At 42.4% G+C, this 16,724-nt stretch overlaps 2 protein-coding genes across 2 annotated transcripts; both read left to right on the top strand.

Moving 5' to 3' along the window:
* The first annotated feature begins 2,976 nt into the window (after positions 1-2,976).
* On the top strand, positions 2,977-9,949 carry LOC119015451 (actin-related protein 3). Its single transcript, XM_037091433.1, has 12 exons — positions 2,977-3,172; positions 3,619-3,674; positions 4,619-4,743; positions 4,836-4,946; positions 5,348-5,443; positions 5,760-5,867; positions 5,950-6,093; positions 6,971-7,144; positions 7,227-7,319; positions 7,414-7,539; positions 7,824-7,907; positions 8,186-9,949. Exons 1-12 carry the CDS (start codon positions 3,129-3,131, stop codon positions 8,279-8,281), a joined length of 1,257 nt encoding a protein of 418 aa, XP_036947328.1. The 5' UTR covers positions 2,977-3,128; the 3' UTR covers positions 8,282-9,949.
* A 163-nt stretch (positions 9,950-10,112) lies between these two features.
* On the top strand, positions 10,113-15,087 carry LOC119015452 (transmembrane protein 182-like). The gene is made up of 5 exons (XM_037091434.1): positions 10,113-10,430; positions 11,675-11,771; positions 11,856-11,984; positions 12,056-12,193; positions 13,738-15,087. The coding sequence occupies exons 1-5, from the start codon at positions 10,257-10,259 to the stop codon at positions 14,004-14,006; spliced, it is 807 nt and encodes a 268-aa protein (XP_036947329.1). The 5' UTR covers positions 10,113-10,256; the 3' UTR covers positions 14,007-15,087.
* Positions 15,088-16,724: the final 1,637 nt, after the last annotated feature.

Below are 16,724 nucleotides of genomic sequence, written 5' to 3'. Positions count from 1 at the left end.
GTTGATGAGGGACCTCAACTCATCTACTTTGTTTACTGTGTAGGCTATTGGAAATGAGGGGGGAAATGATCTGTTCTGGTGTGGGCGGGAAGTGTTTGAGGTCCAGATCGCTCGACTAACAGGGTGACAGCGAGATCAAAAAAACACCTCCAGAGAGTCAATTACTTTTAGTTCAGCTACTGTGCATCAATTAAAGATACAACGAATGAGAGCTAAATGCATCAAATCTCTTTCATTACAATTATTAATGACTCATGAATCAAACGTATTAACCCGGCCATCAATAGGCCTGTTTCTGCTATTGATTAAATGGCTGAAGTGAAGTGAAATTCAATCAAATTGAATATATTACATTGGAAAGCTTTAACAATAACCTAAATCTGATGACTTAGCAGTCAACCCCGATACTTCACCAGACTTTACTTTCGCTCCAATCCACTTTAGTGCCCCAACACAAATCTTCATTCCATTAAGTAGTGCCAATAAAGACGAGTAAACACAATTATAAAGTTACAGCGGTGCGGAGGTGGGGGGGGATTAATCTACAGCGGTGGGAACGTTAACGAGCTGAACATACATTGTACCTCTGCAGGAAATACAAGAGAAGCAGCTTGTAAAACTCACTTCTTCCATTCCAGAATGGATGTTTTAATAGATGAAGGAGGCAGGATGACTGAGTCGGTGGAAAAGGGGTTGCCAATCTTATGTATCGTCATGTTTTCTGTGTCATTAAAGTAAGTGACTGGCTCTGGATGGTTCCTACAAGGCTCACTGTTGTTTCTTTTAAAAAACGAGAGCGCTGGTGCCCTCTAGTATTCAAAACAGAGACACGCAGGACTGTAAAGCACTCAGGGATTATGTGATGACAGAGAAAGATACAGCTGAGGTTGTTTTTGTGAGATTACAACACAAAATCGGAGCGTCAGGGTGAGTGTTCAGGTATTCAGGGCCTTGAATGTATTTAAAACCAGCCTGACGTTCAAGAAAAACCACTCTTGTCAATGTTGTTTTTAAGGTTTTATTGGTTATTAAGACAAACAGTGTGGAAGCCTAAGAGGAGCACAAGTAAGAGTCAAAAAATGTATGTTACATTAGCTAAAAACTAGTCACCATAAGCTTATGGTCCCAGACTTGAGGACTATATTTGTTATAAGTCAGCAAACATGAAGCTGCTACTGCTGAAGCGGCGTTATTTTAGATCACACTACCTCACTCGGCATGACCATCCTGCCCGTTAAGTCATGCGCATGTGCAACTCTCACCAAATAATGAACTGAGGCTAAAACATTTCACTCTGTAGCTAAAAGGCGTCCCCAATTTTAATTCTTCCTACAAATGTGTTGGCTTGACTGTTTAATAACCAAGAAAACAGACATTAAAACGTTTTTTTATAAAGCCTTGTTCTGTGACATAGTTACTAAAACCACAAGTGACAATTACAGGGTAACAGTTCATTATAATAAAATGTTACACCAAAATACAGCCAAACATAGCTAACATTAGCCACCAAAAGCTAATGGTCACGCCAGATCACTTGCGGCTGTCGTAGGGAAGTCTCTGAGCGTGTTAAATGGCACACAGTTGAGTTTTATTGTTAAAGAACAAAGCTTTTGAATTGTGAAAAAGACTGCCGTGTTACTTTATCTCGCAAAAGTTACAGTCTCACTTGGATGAGTGCAAACCGAGGCCATTTTAATCGTTTCAAGGATCTGAGCAGTGGGTGGTGATTCAGCGGTCTGGAATAGGCCGAGATAAGATGAAATGCAATTTTTGTAATCTCTGTTATATTTTTGTCATGTTCTTGAACTTTAAGTAACCCACTCCACATCTTTCTCTCGCTTTATCTCCCAATTTCTCTTTGTAAACTCTCAAAGATAAGAGACCTCTATAAAAGTTTTTCATACCGTGACTCACCAGTTTGTTGAGTTGAGACCGATTGTGGTGTTTTATAATCATGAGGTGTTTTTGCCCAGCTCAACTAAAAAGAAGAGGATAAAAGACACCAAGGTCCAAGGAAAGTCCTTCTCCTGGCGGATCCTTGCTCCAGCTCTGACAACGTTGGAACAAATAGTTTCATCCCCAGTTCTTGAAGGAGAGTCTCCATCAAGCGTCCTCTCTCCACAGCGAGGACTCGAGGACTGTTTCTATCAGGAGCAGCAGAGCCAAGGGCTTTTCTGAGAGAGTCGCCGTGGTGAAAAGCCTCTTGTGTGACTGATGAGTCCGCCACAGGACAAACGGCCAATGTTCTCAGGCCCTGGGATCGGCTCTAATGTGGTGAAGCCAGAATGAAGCCCTGAAGCTCCTTCCTGCTCATATATCGTCCTTATCAGTGGTCCTGCGTGCAGTCGTGGAGGGCAGGGTCCATTTCGTCTGGCCTTCGATGGCACTTAAATCATGGGTGCCATTTGGTGGAGTCTGCAGGGCGAGATGAGGTCGGTTACTATCTTTTTGCTCAGTGGAGAGAATAACAGACCTGCTCACAACATTGTTTCTGACAAAGGGGAATATAAAATCACATAGATGAAAATTAGAAATCCAGAATCAGAACTGGCTTTATTGACCAAATATGTAAACACAAGAAAGGGATTTGACTCTGGTTTCATATATATTGTGTTTATATACATACATATTACATATATGTGTTTATTCAATTATGCAAAAAAAAAAAAAAATCATTATTAGATTTTTAATTTCTCCTCCGAAACTACATAGTGCCGCTTTAATCCTTTACATGTCTTATGTTTAGCCTTGTTCAGTTGTTATTTATTGCACACTAGTAAAAAACAAAAAACAAAATGAAGGATAAAAATAAAGGGTAATTTAATTCAAAAAAAGAGTATTTGTCATTATCAAACAATAATATGTTTTATTTATGTCATTTTTAATGTTTAAAAGTGAATTGTTTCTCGGGTGCAGTTACAGTCTCCGTCCAACAGGGGTCAGTATTGCGCGCGTGAAGCTGCTGACTCCGCACTAGAAGAAATTCCACCGAACCCGGAAGCGCTCCTGAATCGGCCGTGGCTGCTTTTCATTCAGGCTGCGGCGATTTAAATCAGTTCCCACGGACACATCCCTTCGTATCGGGCGGCTGGTATCTTCCCCTGCAGGTAGACTAACGGAGAGCAAACATGGCTGGTCGGCTACCGGCTTGTGTTGTCGACTGTGGCACGGGGTGAGTGACGAAAGAATAGGATGCTAGTTAGCGTTAGCCTGGCTTTCATTGACCACATAAGCGGCTGTCAAACTTCCAGCTAACGCCCCGTCTGGCTGTTTAGCCTGACGCTAACGCTACTTAGCCACATCTCCCTCGCTCTTTTATCCTCACATTGTCTTTAAAACGAGGACTAATGTTTCAAGTTAGCACAACAACGCACCTGAGTGGCTTAATTTGTGTGTTTTTAAAAAAAATCCCAGTCGTGCTTTATCATTGCAGTTAGCTGCTGCTAGCTAGAGATGCTAATGTTACTTCCTGGACAATCCTCACTGCAGGAATCGTTTAATCCAGATTATTTGGTCTGCTGCTCAATTAACCTGCCTCTGTTATTGCCAGTAAACACTTTTTTTTGCAAGTGAAGCATCTTTAACTGAACGTTTATCCGGATTTTGTTCCTGTTTTAGGTACACAAAGCTTGGTTATGCAGGAAATACAGAACCACAGTTCATCATACCATCATGTAAGTAGATACAAAATGTCCAGAACATGCATTTGGTTCCTTTTGATATATTATACATCGACTGTAAGAGTGTATAAATGTGTAATGATAACAATAGAATAGATATATTTGTGTAATACGGTTAATGAATTGTTAGCATACTGCTAACTAATGAAATCATGTAAAAATGCTGTTTTTTTTTTTTTTTAACGTTAACTGTGTTTTTAATTTCAACATTTGTGTTGCAAAGTAGCCATCGAATGTGGAAACTTCCTCCATGATTCGCCACAAGATGACAGTTTCGGGTCGACTTCCTTTTACCACACGGTCCAGTGAGATCCACACTTGACTTGATAGTTTACATGTTTAAAGATGAGGCTGGTGACCTGTAACTACATGAAATTCAACAACAGCCTTATATAAGTGTAATTAAAGATACAATGAGCTGTTGTACATGAGGTCTAATAGTTTTACTGAAGAGAAAAAGCATCTTTTGTTGGTTTGTTGCTGAAAATTGTTGATGAAATATTCCCCCAGTTTGCTCTAAACTACATTGACCAGCTGTTAAAGGAAATAAATGCCCTAAATCATAATCTAGCTAACATATTTGACACCTGATTTTAAAGATTCACTTCTGCAATAGGAACTGATGTGCCCAGGTTTGAGTGTTTGTGTGCAGTAGAGCATCTGTTAGGTTGCATTCAGGTTCTGGAGTCGCAGGGTAATGTTTTTCTAAGACATGATTTCTTTGGTGTCGGAAGTCGATCATCACATGAACTCCCCAATAACTGATCAAGCATTTTAGTCGGTATAGGAGGCATTTCTAATAGTGGTAATGTCATTGGAATAATCCTATTTGAGTGTCAGACAGGGTGGGGAAAGCAGGAAGTACTGAGACATGAACAAGAAAGAAGAAAATGTGTCTGAGTCTTTTTATTACATATGTTATTTTTGATCTTCTCCAGGTATCGCAATCAAAGAATCGGCCAAGGTTGGAGACCAGGCCCAGCGCAGGATGATGAGAGGCGTCGATGACCTGGACTTCTTCATTGGGGACGAAGCCATCGACAAACCTTCGTATTCAACAAAGGTAAGACAAGAAGCTCGAGCCTCTTGTTGTTTTGTCCAATTTTAGACTCCAGGATGAGAGACTGACTTTAGTTTCCCCTCTACGTCTCCCAGTGGCCCATCCGTCACGGGATAGTGGAGGACTGGGACCTGATGGAGAGATTTATGGAGCAGATCATCTTCAAGTATCTGCGGGCAGAACCTGAAGACCATTACTTTCTTTTGGTAAGACCAGAGCTGCGTACATTATCAGAGTTAACTGTGACCTGATTGTCCTTATTTAAGCCAGATGCTGTTGTATGAGTAGTAAGTCTGTTGTTAAGAGACTGAACCATGTATTAAACTCTGTTATTTAACATTTTGCACATATAAGGAAGTCTATTGCTTCATCTGTTGCTGTTCCTGTTCCACAAAAAAAGGATGTGATCTATAGAAACAGGGACTGAAATTAAATATTATATATTACAAGATTAACAGTGTTTAGAGTTCAGCTCAAAGTTGTCACTGTGTTCACATCAGTGTGTGTGTGTGTGTGTGTGTGTGTGTGTGTGTGTGTGTGTGTGTGTGTGTGTGTGTGTGTGTGTGTGTGTGTGTGTGTGTGTGTGTGTGTGTGTCTCTCTCTCCAGACAGAGCCTCCTCTCAACACACCAGAAAACCGAGAGTACACAGCGGAGATCATGTTCGAGTCCTTCAACGTGCCTGGTCTCTACATTGCCGTTCAGGTACAGCACCTGAAATCGACGCTTCAGTTAGTCTACAAGTCATAAAACTGCAGCACTCACAACAGCTACACAAAACACATTTGAGACTTGTGGATCAGATTTGACAGTTTGGCTGAGATGTTGATGTTATTCAGAGGTTTTATGAGGAAACGTGAAGTTTCACTTCTTCTTTTTAAAGTTTCACGTCTGTTTTAAAATATCCTCGACTTGATTCCTGCACGGTGTCGTCATTCGTATTTTTAAACTCCAGAGCAATTCTGAGTAACTGCTGCCTGTACATGTTTCCTTTTAATACAAGTCTGACTTCCTCCCTCAGGCTGTCCTGGCGCTGGCTGCCTCCTGGACATCCAGACAGGTCGGAGAGCGGACACTGACGGGAACCGTCATCGACAGCGGGGACGGGGTCACGCACGTCATCCCCGTGGTAAGTGTTGAGAACTTTTTTAGGGGGTTTGTTGTTCTGCTTGTTCTTCCAAAACTTAACTGGAGCATGTTCGTGTTTCCAGGCTGAAGGCTACGTCATCGGCAGCTGCATCAAGCACATCCCCATCGCCGGTCGAGACATCACCTACTTCACCCAACAGCTGCTGAGGGAACGAGAGGTGGGGATCCCTCCGGAGCAGTCGCTGGAGACGGCTAAAGCAGTCAAGGTCGGTGCTCTTTATGTGTTTATTGGACATTTTTTCATTTCAGACTCTTGTGAACCAAACATTTCCTGTAACTCCAGAGCATTTCGATGTCCAAAAGTGAAATTAATTGAAGAACAACAGATGCAATCATTTCCAAAATTCATAACTTATAATAATATATTCTCCATCAGTCCATATTAATGTCTCAAACAACATTTTCACTCCTGCTGACAGAACACAAAGAGAATCTGGCAGCAGCGTGACGGCATCGTAAATCACATTTATATAACCACCACAACAATAAAAAGATCTATTTCAGCTCCAACGCTGTTGCACTAAATTACTTTAATACGTTATGAGATGTCCCTTGTGCAAAACTGTGAAGAAAGACACTAATATTTCTGGACATCGGACCAATAAACACTCCCACTGGTGGGTGAAGTACTGCCAGTCGGGCTGCTCGGTTTTGGCTTGAGTCCATTTTCAAGCAGGAAACTGTAAGACAGCCAGATAATGAAAATACAGAATTACAGCTGTAAACTAATGTAAATAAGTAGATAAAAAGACATTTGGTACAAACGTTCATGAACTTACTTGATGCAGCTTCGTCTGTGACGTCACAGCCGCTGTGTTGTGGTCCAATATGTTCTTGAATTTTTAGTCGTGCAGAAAGAGGATATGAACACAAGGAAGTGATACAATTAACCGATGATGCTGGTTGTGTTCGTGCTCCTCTGTCAGTGTTGTGCAACACAGCCGGACCACTAGAGGTCAGCGCAGCTACAGAAACAAACAGCATCACTGTGTTTAGTTCAAGTTGAAAATGGAAAGATGTTGAGCTCCAGCCAAGGTTTCGCATTTTGGTTTCATGATTTCTTTCTTGATCTTGTGTTTTTAGGAACGTTTCAGCTACGTCTGCCCCGACCTGGTGAAGGAGTTCAACAAGTACGACACAGACGGCTCCAAGTGGATCAAACAGTACACAGGCATCAACTCCATCTCCAAGAAGGAGTTCACCATCGACGTCGGCTACGAGCGCTTCCTGGGGCCGGAGATCTTCTTCCACCCTGAGGTAGAAATTACATAAAGTGTTCATGAAGAAACAACGTGGCTTAAAATGAGCACTTCTCAAAGAAGGTCTTTTTCTCATCCAGTTCGCCAACCCAGACTTCACCCAGCCCATCTCGGAGGTGGTGGACGAAGTCATCCAGAACTGCCCCATCGACGTCAGACGTCCACTGTACAAGGTACAGAACCACACGCCGCCACTTCTGCTGCTACAGTCAGTGTGACCAAGTGTGTTTTGTTCTGGTCTACATGTCCCTCCTCTTTGTGTCGCAGAACATCGTGCTCTCCGGAGGATCCACCATGTTCAGGGACTTTGGCAGGAGGCTGCAGAGAGACCTGAAGAGGACCGTGGACGCACGGCTGAAAATGAGCGAAGAGCTGAGCGGCGGCAAGTTGAAGGTGAGCAAAGATGACATTTCAAAATGTTTGGAAGTAAAATAAAAAGTACGTAGTGGTACGAGAGCTGCAACGACAAAAGAAGTAATCTGAAGACACATTTTAGACAAAACAATAACTCACTTATAATAATGAAAGTAATCTTTACATGCCACCCCAAGAAAAGTACTTGGATGAGTGTTTTATGAAGCTGTCAGCAAACATAACAAACATCTTGATTTCTTTTCTTCAGCAGGAAGTTGTTTTTGTGTTTTTCTCGACTAACTTATCCTTTTCTTCTGTTGTAGCCCAAACCCATCGACGTGCAGGTGATCACTCATCACATGCAGAGGTACGCCGTCTGGTTTGGAGGATCAATGCTGGCGTCCACTGTGAGTATAAAAACAATGTTTTCAGCGCCTCTAATGACGCATAATCGTCCCTCCTGCAGCCTTTTTCTGTCTGTTTTTGGCATCAGCAAATAAAAGAAAAGAAACTTGTGAATGTTCCCTCTGATGAGAAGAAAATTGATCAGAAATAAACAAACAGGCTCCAGTTTTTAATATGTTTTACCCCGTACTTGTAAAACTTTTTCATTGACTGAACGCAGGAAACACACGCACATTTCTATCGCTGATTTATTCTTTCGTTTCTGTTTTTTTTTCCCCAGCCTGAGTTTTACCAAGTGTGCCACACCAAGAAAGACTACGAGGAGATCGGGCCGAGCATCTGCCGCCACAACCCCGTATTCGGCGTCATGTCTTAAGACGTCGAGGCGGAGCGTGTTCAGCGGAGGCCGAGGAGAGGAAAAAAAAACAACAACAAAAAAAAAAACAGGAGGACGCGACTGCAAGACCTCACATGCTGTGGAAATCCCATGAGCCTTTGCACGGATGCTCCGGCAGACCTGTTGATTCGGATTGAAGCGACAGTGGACCAAACAAACTGCCAAAAGAGCGGCAGCGTCCTCACTAATTAGAGGAAAGAGGTGACTCAGCCCAAAGGATCCTCACGTAAAATGTTTACTGCGAGTAGGTTAATAATAGGTGGTAAATCTTTCATTTCTGCGTGCCTCGTATATGTACTTATAATATCCTCACAGGGTTGTAATATGTAATTAATCAACATGAGTCCTGTATAAATGCACCTCTCTGTGTATATGGGTTGGGTTCTTGCGATATGTTATATATACTCAAAAAAAAAAGAAGAAAAAAAAATGATGGTTGTTTCAGGAAGCAGGACGATAGATCATTCTCCACACGTGTCATCAAACAGGTGCAAACATACAGAAAAGCAACAATCGCCAGACATACTGACCATTCCTGATCCTCTTTTGTTTCCTTTTTTTGTGTCTCTTATTTTTAAAATGTGCTTCAGTACCTGGAGGAAATACTTGACCTCAGATTATTCAAGAAAAAAATCCTCAATTATTATTAATCTGCTTATCGAGTAATTTCCCCCAGGCGTCACTGAGACAAGTCTGCTTTTCTTCTGCTGCATTGTGACTGAACCCGGTCGCCAGGATAAATGTTGACCATGTGTAAGTCACTGCAAACCATAGACGTGTTGAAACATGAAGTACAATTTCACTTTTTTTTGTTTTATGTTGTGGTAAAGGCATAAAAAAACAGATGGCTGTGGTGTGGAAAGGTTCATATTGTGGCTTATAAAACAGTTTTGTTCCCATAAGAACGGCTGAAAAATGTCAACGAGCCTCGTTAAAATTACCTGGAATTTTCGCCACAAACAGCTGGAAAATGTTGCAACGTCACGCCAAAAATATCTTGATTTGTTGCAACGAAGATGCTAGAAAACGTCCCGGCGTCTCGTTAAAAATACTCAGTTTTGTTGCTACGAAAGCAGCAGGAAAATGTCCCGCCTTGTTAAAAATACCTGTCCATAAATTTCCAAGCGCCTCCATACAGATAACCAGATTTGTTGGCACAAAGACAACCAGTAATTTTCCGACTCCTCTCTAAAAATAGTCGGTGTAGTTGGCACAAAGATGACCAGTAATTTTCCTGACTCCTCTCTAAAAATACCTGATGCGTCGGTTGAAACAAGAACTGTGTCCGACTGTACATATTCATGAAATCGGAACACGATGTGGTCCAAATTTGTAGAAATGCCGACACGTCTGTGCTGAGCAGAAACGTGCAGCTCCAGCGTTTCATCCTGGCGAACGGGCTTTGTGCTTTTTCCTTTTGACTTTGTCTTTTTTTTTTGTATCGGTTATTAATCATTTCTTGAACAACCTGTTTTGAAAAAAAAAAAAACAAAACAAAAAGAAGTCGTATTAATATATGAACATGCAGTTTTGAATGACTGTTGTTGGACCATCACTGTTGCCTAGATCTCAGTTCTTACTGGATAGCCTTGTACTGTACCAAATCTGGATTTCAATGCTGGCATTCCAATAAATGCCAAGGAGATATTTCTACAGTTCTCAGTGACTTTTGTTCTTCGACTGTTTCCAAAGGAATGGCGTGATTACAGATCGGGGTTTGCCTCTGTGCTATTTCTGTGTGAGTGACTCTCCTCCTGTAACTGGATCCATGTTTGAGGGTTCATTTTCATTAAACTAGGTCACAAGTCACATAGAGAAGCACCTTCCAGAAGCTGCTGTGTCAGAAAATGTAAGATGTGTTTGAACATGAAAGGCAGCAGAGAGCGGAGAGAGGAATAAAACCTGTCTGAAGTCGATTTAAAATGCAGCGATAGAGGTTGATCGGGCTCGAGAGATGGCTCCCGCTGACAGGCTGAAGGTGCTCCTCTTCCTGGCGCTGTTCTTCGGAGCGTTGGGATTTCTGTTCACGCTGCTCTCCTGCGGGACCGAGTACTGGCTGCTGGCCGTCGAGTCCTGCAGCCGGCCGGCGGAGGGCCACGCAGGAGGAGGAGGAGGAGGATTTGGGGAGGTATTTTAAAAACCAAACACTGGCTGAGAGAGTCTTTTGTTTGTGGATCTTTTCAAAAAAGATTAAAAAAAAATAAAAATTTGGAAAAGAACATAATTGAAATGAGAGTTGGAACGGCAAAGTAGGAAGATATAAAGACAGAAAAAGCAGTGATGTATTTATAGAAGTACAAAATAAACGTGTGTATAAAACACTGTGAGATCAGAAACGTCCAACACAGACGTCAGAGTTCTGGGCCAAAAACATCCGAGCCACAAAACATATTTGTGTCCTCTAACGAAGGTGACGCGGCCTATCAAGATCGTTAATGAACCATAATGACGACTCACTTACATTTTCACATCACGTGGCAGCTTTGCTCCTGTGTTTACAGTGGCAGGTAGGCGGACTTTGCATTTCCAGTTCAGTGACGCCATGTTTTGGTGCCATTATGACATAATAGAGCTAACCTACAGTAAATAGAAAGGAAAGTCCATTTCACTGTGAAATAATTGTAAATGTTTTTATCCTCGGGCACACGCAGAGATCGACCTCTCGGGCCTGAGCATAAAACACGCTGATATTAACTCAGGATCGCTCAGTTGATATAACTAATGTAGGCTTAAAACAGTGATGGTGACAAAGAACATATATTATTCATTTCCGTTTCATTTGTCAACATGGAGCCGCTGCAGAGATGAATGAATAAAACTCCTGCGCGGGAAAGTTTCCACTGAAAGTCTGACGTCATGACGTGAGATAACAAAATGATCTGTGGAAGATAAAAAACGATCCAACATCGCTGATCATCAGGGAACAATCCAATAAAACTTCTTATTCTGAGACGGGACGTAACACTTGTGGTACTTTTAAGTCCATTTCAAGGCAAATACTTTTGTATTTTTGCACTTACAGGACTTTAACTTCCAGTGTAGTAACTTACTGATGAAATGTGCATCATTTTATAGAATTTGTTCATAATTCACAAATGTTTTCGCCTGTTTGGATCCAATTGTCTTTGCTGTCAGGCAGCACGGGTCTCTTAAAGACCAGTAAATCGTATTGAAATAAACATTCTTTGTTTTGTCTTCCATGATGGAGCAAAATCTTGTAATACTGGGATTGTTTCTGGGACTTACGTTCAACATATTACATGAGCATTTAATTAGGCTGGACTACAGAGGCATATTCTCCATATTTATCAGAAGAAAACGTCAAAAAACTGAACATTTCTGATCACATTTTGGGGTTTTCTGATGGTTCAGGCTGTAGAAAGCGTGAGGATCTTCCACGAGGGGCTGTTCTGGCGCTGCTCCTACACGGCCGCCTCCACTGAATACTCTCTGTGGGACCTCTGGATCTGTAAGAGCTGCCATTTTGCAGATTTATATGCAAATTTTGACACACACAAAAAACAGCATCATAAGTGGCTCTTTTTCCCTTCAGCAAGACAGCCACCGCCGAAGCTCTGCCAGGCCGCCCTCCTCTTCCCGTTTCCTGTCAATGATCCGGTGCGATCGTTGGTGGAGCCGCGTGGTTTACAAACAGAGGTGTATGAACACAACTCTGCCATCGGTTGGTATGATTTTCTGCTATAAATGATTTGATTTCATTCCCTGATATTTCACGAGTGTTCGTTTTCTCAGTGTATAGAACCTTCTGGAGCTTCTTCCTCATCGCAGGCTTGGTGGCCATCGTCGTCGGGGGATGCGTGGTCGCCTGCGCTAGCCCACTGGCCAATCACAAGCTCTTTAAAGTGGGTGGGGCCCTTCAGCTTTGTGGCGGTAAGGTCAAAATTGCTTTCATGCTGAATTTTTCTAAATCAAATCTATAGCTCAGCAAACAACCATGAAAGTGATAAAAAGCTTGATTTTTATTGATTTTGTTTGTTTTATCTTAAATAGACATTAATTCAAATGAAGTTTGGTTTGGTCGCTCCGCTCGTTGGCTGTCACTGCTCACAGCTGAGCTCATGAGCAGCAGGTGTTGTTTATCAGTCACACCCAGTGTCTCAGGTTTAATCCACAGTTAATATCAGTTATTTGTAAAGAAGATTTGAGCACTTTAATTCAGATTTAACGTCATTGTTGTAGCCAGGACCAAACCAGGACCAGGACCTGACCAAGGCCGACGAATCCTCTCAGCCAAGAGTTTCAAATTCCTGTCATGCTTTTTTTAAACTCAAAATACTTGTTTGTTCAAACTGATGAAACCAAATACTGGACACTGTGATCTGTTTTTAATTTGCTCCAGAGAGGCTTCAGATGTCAGATGTCACTATGGTTTAGACTAAAGTTATCAGCCGGTTTTAAAGGGTTCAAAACACAACACAAAAAGGAATCTAAAGTGACTTAATGATGCAGTTAACGTCTTCAAATAAAGTCGGATTACTCTTCTCTTTATATTAACACATTTCCTGAATTACATTCCTGATATTTATTCCAAATGTAAAGCTGTGGTAAAAGTAGGTTTTGGAAGGAGGTTATTAATATGATCTCAAAAATCAAATTAATAAATATTCCTTGAGAAGCACATTTATTTTTGATTCAAGTAAAGACACTGAATCTTATTTTGAGATATAATATTATTGTTATGTTCATCTTTGTGTATATATCCTGTATTGATGTCTAGGTTTTATTTTAGAGAGTTGGACTCTTAAATATAAAAACAAAGTCACCAAGTTCAATAGTTCCTTAGGTGTTGCTACAGTTCAGGATGAGGAGGCGGTTTTCTTCTTGGCTGAACTCTCGCCAGAGTTTATATTCCGCAAGCGACCGACAGTGTTGAACAAAGACAACACAGTTGACAGTAATCGTTCGCTAAGTCTGGAATCCGACCTCAGAACACTGCTAGCCCGTCGTCGCCCGTAATCAATACGTTCAGACTCAGCAGATCCTCAGCATCTGCCGTGTCGCCCGCTGCCAAACCATCAGAATGCGATGGCTGCCTCTCGCCATAAATCAGGACGTCTTGCTTAATATCCACACAGAGGGAGCATTATCTGTGAGCCAACACGTGCCTCCAGTTACTCTCTGTAAAAAAGGAGGATTGCAAAATGAGCCCAGACGCATTCCGTTCGAGGCTCAGGTGTGAAGTTCTGTCTTTATTCACATCTTCTGCAAAGATAATAACTTGTACTGTACGTGGAGATTAACGTCCGGTTGTTTAAAAATGCTAATTTTGCAGCTGCGTGTGTCTCTGAACCACCTGAAAAAGCAAATAAACTTCACCAGCTTCTGGATGGTTTGGATTGTTTGCCACCTAATGTGATATCTCACAAATGGACTTGAACAGAACCAAAGACCTGATCCGTCGCTACCTTTCTCAGGTCTGTGCCTGCTGGCAGTGGTGCTGATGTATCTGATGTGGATCCTGGTCTTGGACACTCTGGAGCAGTTTGCCCAGCAGCAGAGGGTCTCCGGTTGCCCCTCCTACCACCTCAGCATCCACCACGGCCCCTCATTCCTCATGGCTCCGGTCGCCGTCTTCTTCTGCCTGCTGGCCGGCCTGCTGTTCATCCTCGGCGGCCGGACCGCTCAGGGGATACAGCTGGAAAAACGAGACATGATTCCTGAACTTCCCATGTCTGATGTCTGACTGTTTCTCGACAAGGTTACCACTGAACCGAGGATGGAGATTGTATTAGAGACAAAAACCACAGCTGACTAAATGTGTTCAGGTCCTGCTTAAATGTTCGTTTTAAGGATCGAGAGCCTTCTTTCCTCATCTTCAGACTTCAGAGTTAGCTCCTGGTTTTATAGGAAACGGTACAAGCACGTAGAAAAAAGTAAATATGTACCAAAATAAAATGAACATGGAGACTGTCCATTATTCTGAAACCCTTCCACGCAAATCGGGTTGTCAGATAAAATGGACTTTCGCTGCAAAGGGACATTTTCCAGAATAAAAATGGCATGGCCCCCCGTACGTACCCTGAATATCAGCTTATAAAAGTCGCACATTAGAAGTCTTTGTATTGTTTAAGATGCTGCTCAAAGTATGTTTGTTTTTATATGAGGGGCGGCGACTGGTATTTCAAATAAAAAAAGCAAAAAACAACTTGTGGATGGTTTGGATCATTTGCCACAACAGCGATGACGCGACATCTCGCACATCAGCACCGTACAGCACTTCTTCTTCTTCTTGTTACATGACTTGGAGTATTTTTACAACATGGATTTATTACTTCTGCTAACTGGTTTCTACTATTACTGCATAGGCCCCAAGCTCAAAGTAGGATGTCATGATCCTGGGTTTTATTGTTTAATTTCTTGCTTTTCAGTTTTCTCCTGTGTGTGTGTCCCTCATCACCTCACCTGTCCTCTTCCCTCCTCACTCACCTCACCTGTCCTCTTCCCTCCTCACTCACCTCACCTGTTCCTGATCCTCTCGTCAGCTTCGCTGTGTATAAAGTCTTTGTTCTCGCTCGCGCTCTGCTTTTCCCATGTTGCCACCCAGCACTCTGCTCCAGTGTCTCCTCATGTCTCGCCCTCTTATCTTTCTGGTTTCTCTTGTTCTTCATTAATTTTTGTACTTTGTCTTTGTTGCACTTTGTTTAGCTTTTTGATACTTTGGTTTTTGTCCTTTTGACCTGTTTTTGTTTTTTTTTCCTGGCTCCCTTGGTCGTTTGGTTTTGTTTGTACTTCAGCTTTTGTTAATAAAGCGTTTTGTTCTTCTATTTCCTGCCTCCCGTGTGTGTCTGGGTCCTCATCAAGTTTTCCCCTTAAGTGTAACATAGTGCTCTGTATTACCTGCATATAAATGTAAATTTTGCTCTTATCTGTAACCAGTTTCATAGAAGAATCAGCGTTGGGAAGAATACACTTGAAATAAATGGAGGTTTTCTTTTATTTAAAGCACAAGTGAGTACACATATCTGGCATCAGCTCAGCTGACTCTGATTTTAAAAGACAGCCAGAGACAAAAAAGACAACCGGGGTCACCGGATGATTGACAGTCAGTCATTCAAAGTGTGCAGAAACAACCAAAGATCAAACTCACACATGTGGATCTTCCTGATTACTCCCCTCAGTGAGGATGATTGGAGTCCCTTAATTTGAAGCTGGTCATTATAAAAGATTTTTCTAATCGATTTAACAGATCCCATTGTGATTAATACTCCAACAGTCCCGCTCTGCTTTTATTATAATTGATAAATCAACTGTGACAAAAGTGGCGAGGAGAGGCCTGCCTGGCTGCCGCTGCTGCGCATGTTTTGAAGGATTGAGTAGATTGAGTGTGACCAGGCCTGCCTGTCACTACGACATCAGGTTGAAGCTCTGAAATATTGGGTCAGAGGGACGGAGATAATAATAAATTAGACTGTCATAATCCATTTTCTGACAGGGTGGCCACTTCAGGGACACCTCAGAGTGTGTGTAAAAGACAGAACAGCCACTAGAGGGCAGTGTTGGCTCAGGATGGCGCTCTGAGGCGCTCTCCTACCTCATTATAATCACTTCATCCAGACGCTTTACAATGATGTCGGACAACAATACAGCGAAGCACAAAAAAGTTGCAGTGTTGGCATCAGATTAGGGGCCTAAAGAGGATGGAACCAGGGGGGAGAAATTTGTAAGTGATAATTAATTCAATTTTTTCCCTTACAAACAAAAGAAAATGATTTTTTTTCTCTCTTCAAGTTCAGTATAGTTAACATTATATCAGAGGAGGAGGGGGTGGTGGAGGCCCACAGTCACACCTTGATAATTGGAAAAGGCAAACAGAAGTGAGACCTTGCGACGATAGTGACAAAAGGAAGGGAAGGGGAGGGGAGGACAGGGAGAAAGAGAGTTGACACTGCTCATCAGCGAGTCTTTCAATATTCTTTCATGTCTGACGCTCCCGTGCCTCTCCATCCCTTCTCTTCTTAATCTCCGCTGTGAACTAGGTGAGTATAATTACACCTGAGCATGTCACATTCGCTTCCCCCGGCCATCACCGCGCTTAAACATCTGTCACCTCCTCTCCCTCGTCACGCTGCCGCCGCCACCACCATCACCATCGGCCGCTGCAGTCGGAGGGGGTTTAAAAGGGCGATCTTTATTTTCTAATGAATGCGAGGAGATCCAGTCATATCGCTTGGTTTCAATCTTTGAGAGCAGAATCGTGGCAGATTCATTACTCGGGTCCAGGAGAGGATGTGGTGCTGTTGTAGCTGTCAGCTCTCGGACTCACACACACTTTATATATATGTACACACTCTCCACCATCTCTATAGTCCTTTACATCACATCATCACACTGGGCCTTTGTCCTCCGTAGATAGAAATGTCCACTGCAATTACCACAGGGGGCAACAAAGACGTCTGAGGAA

This window comes from Acanthopagrus latus, chromosome 24 (assembly GCF_904848185.1).
Source record: "Acanthopagrus latus isolate v.2019 chromosome 24, fAcaLat1.1, whole genome shotgun sequence".
Lineage (NCBI taxonomy): Eukaryota > Metazoa > Chordata > Actinopteri > Spariformes > Sparidae > Acanthopagrus > Acanthopagrus latus.
Note: the sequence above shows the minus strand (reverse complement) of the source record. Positions and strands in the feature narration are given on the sequence as shown.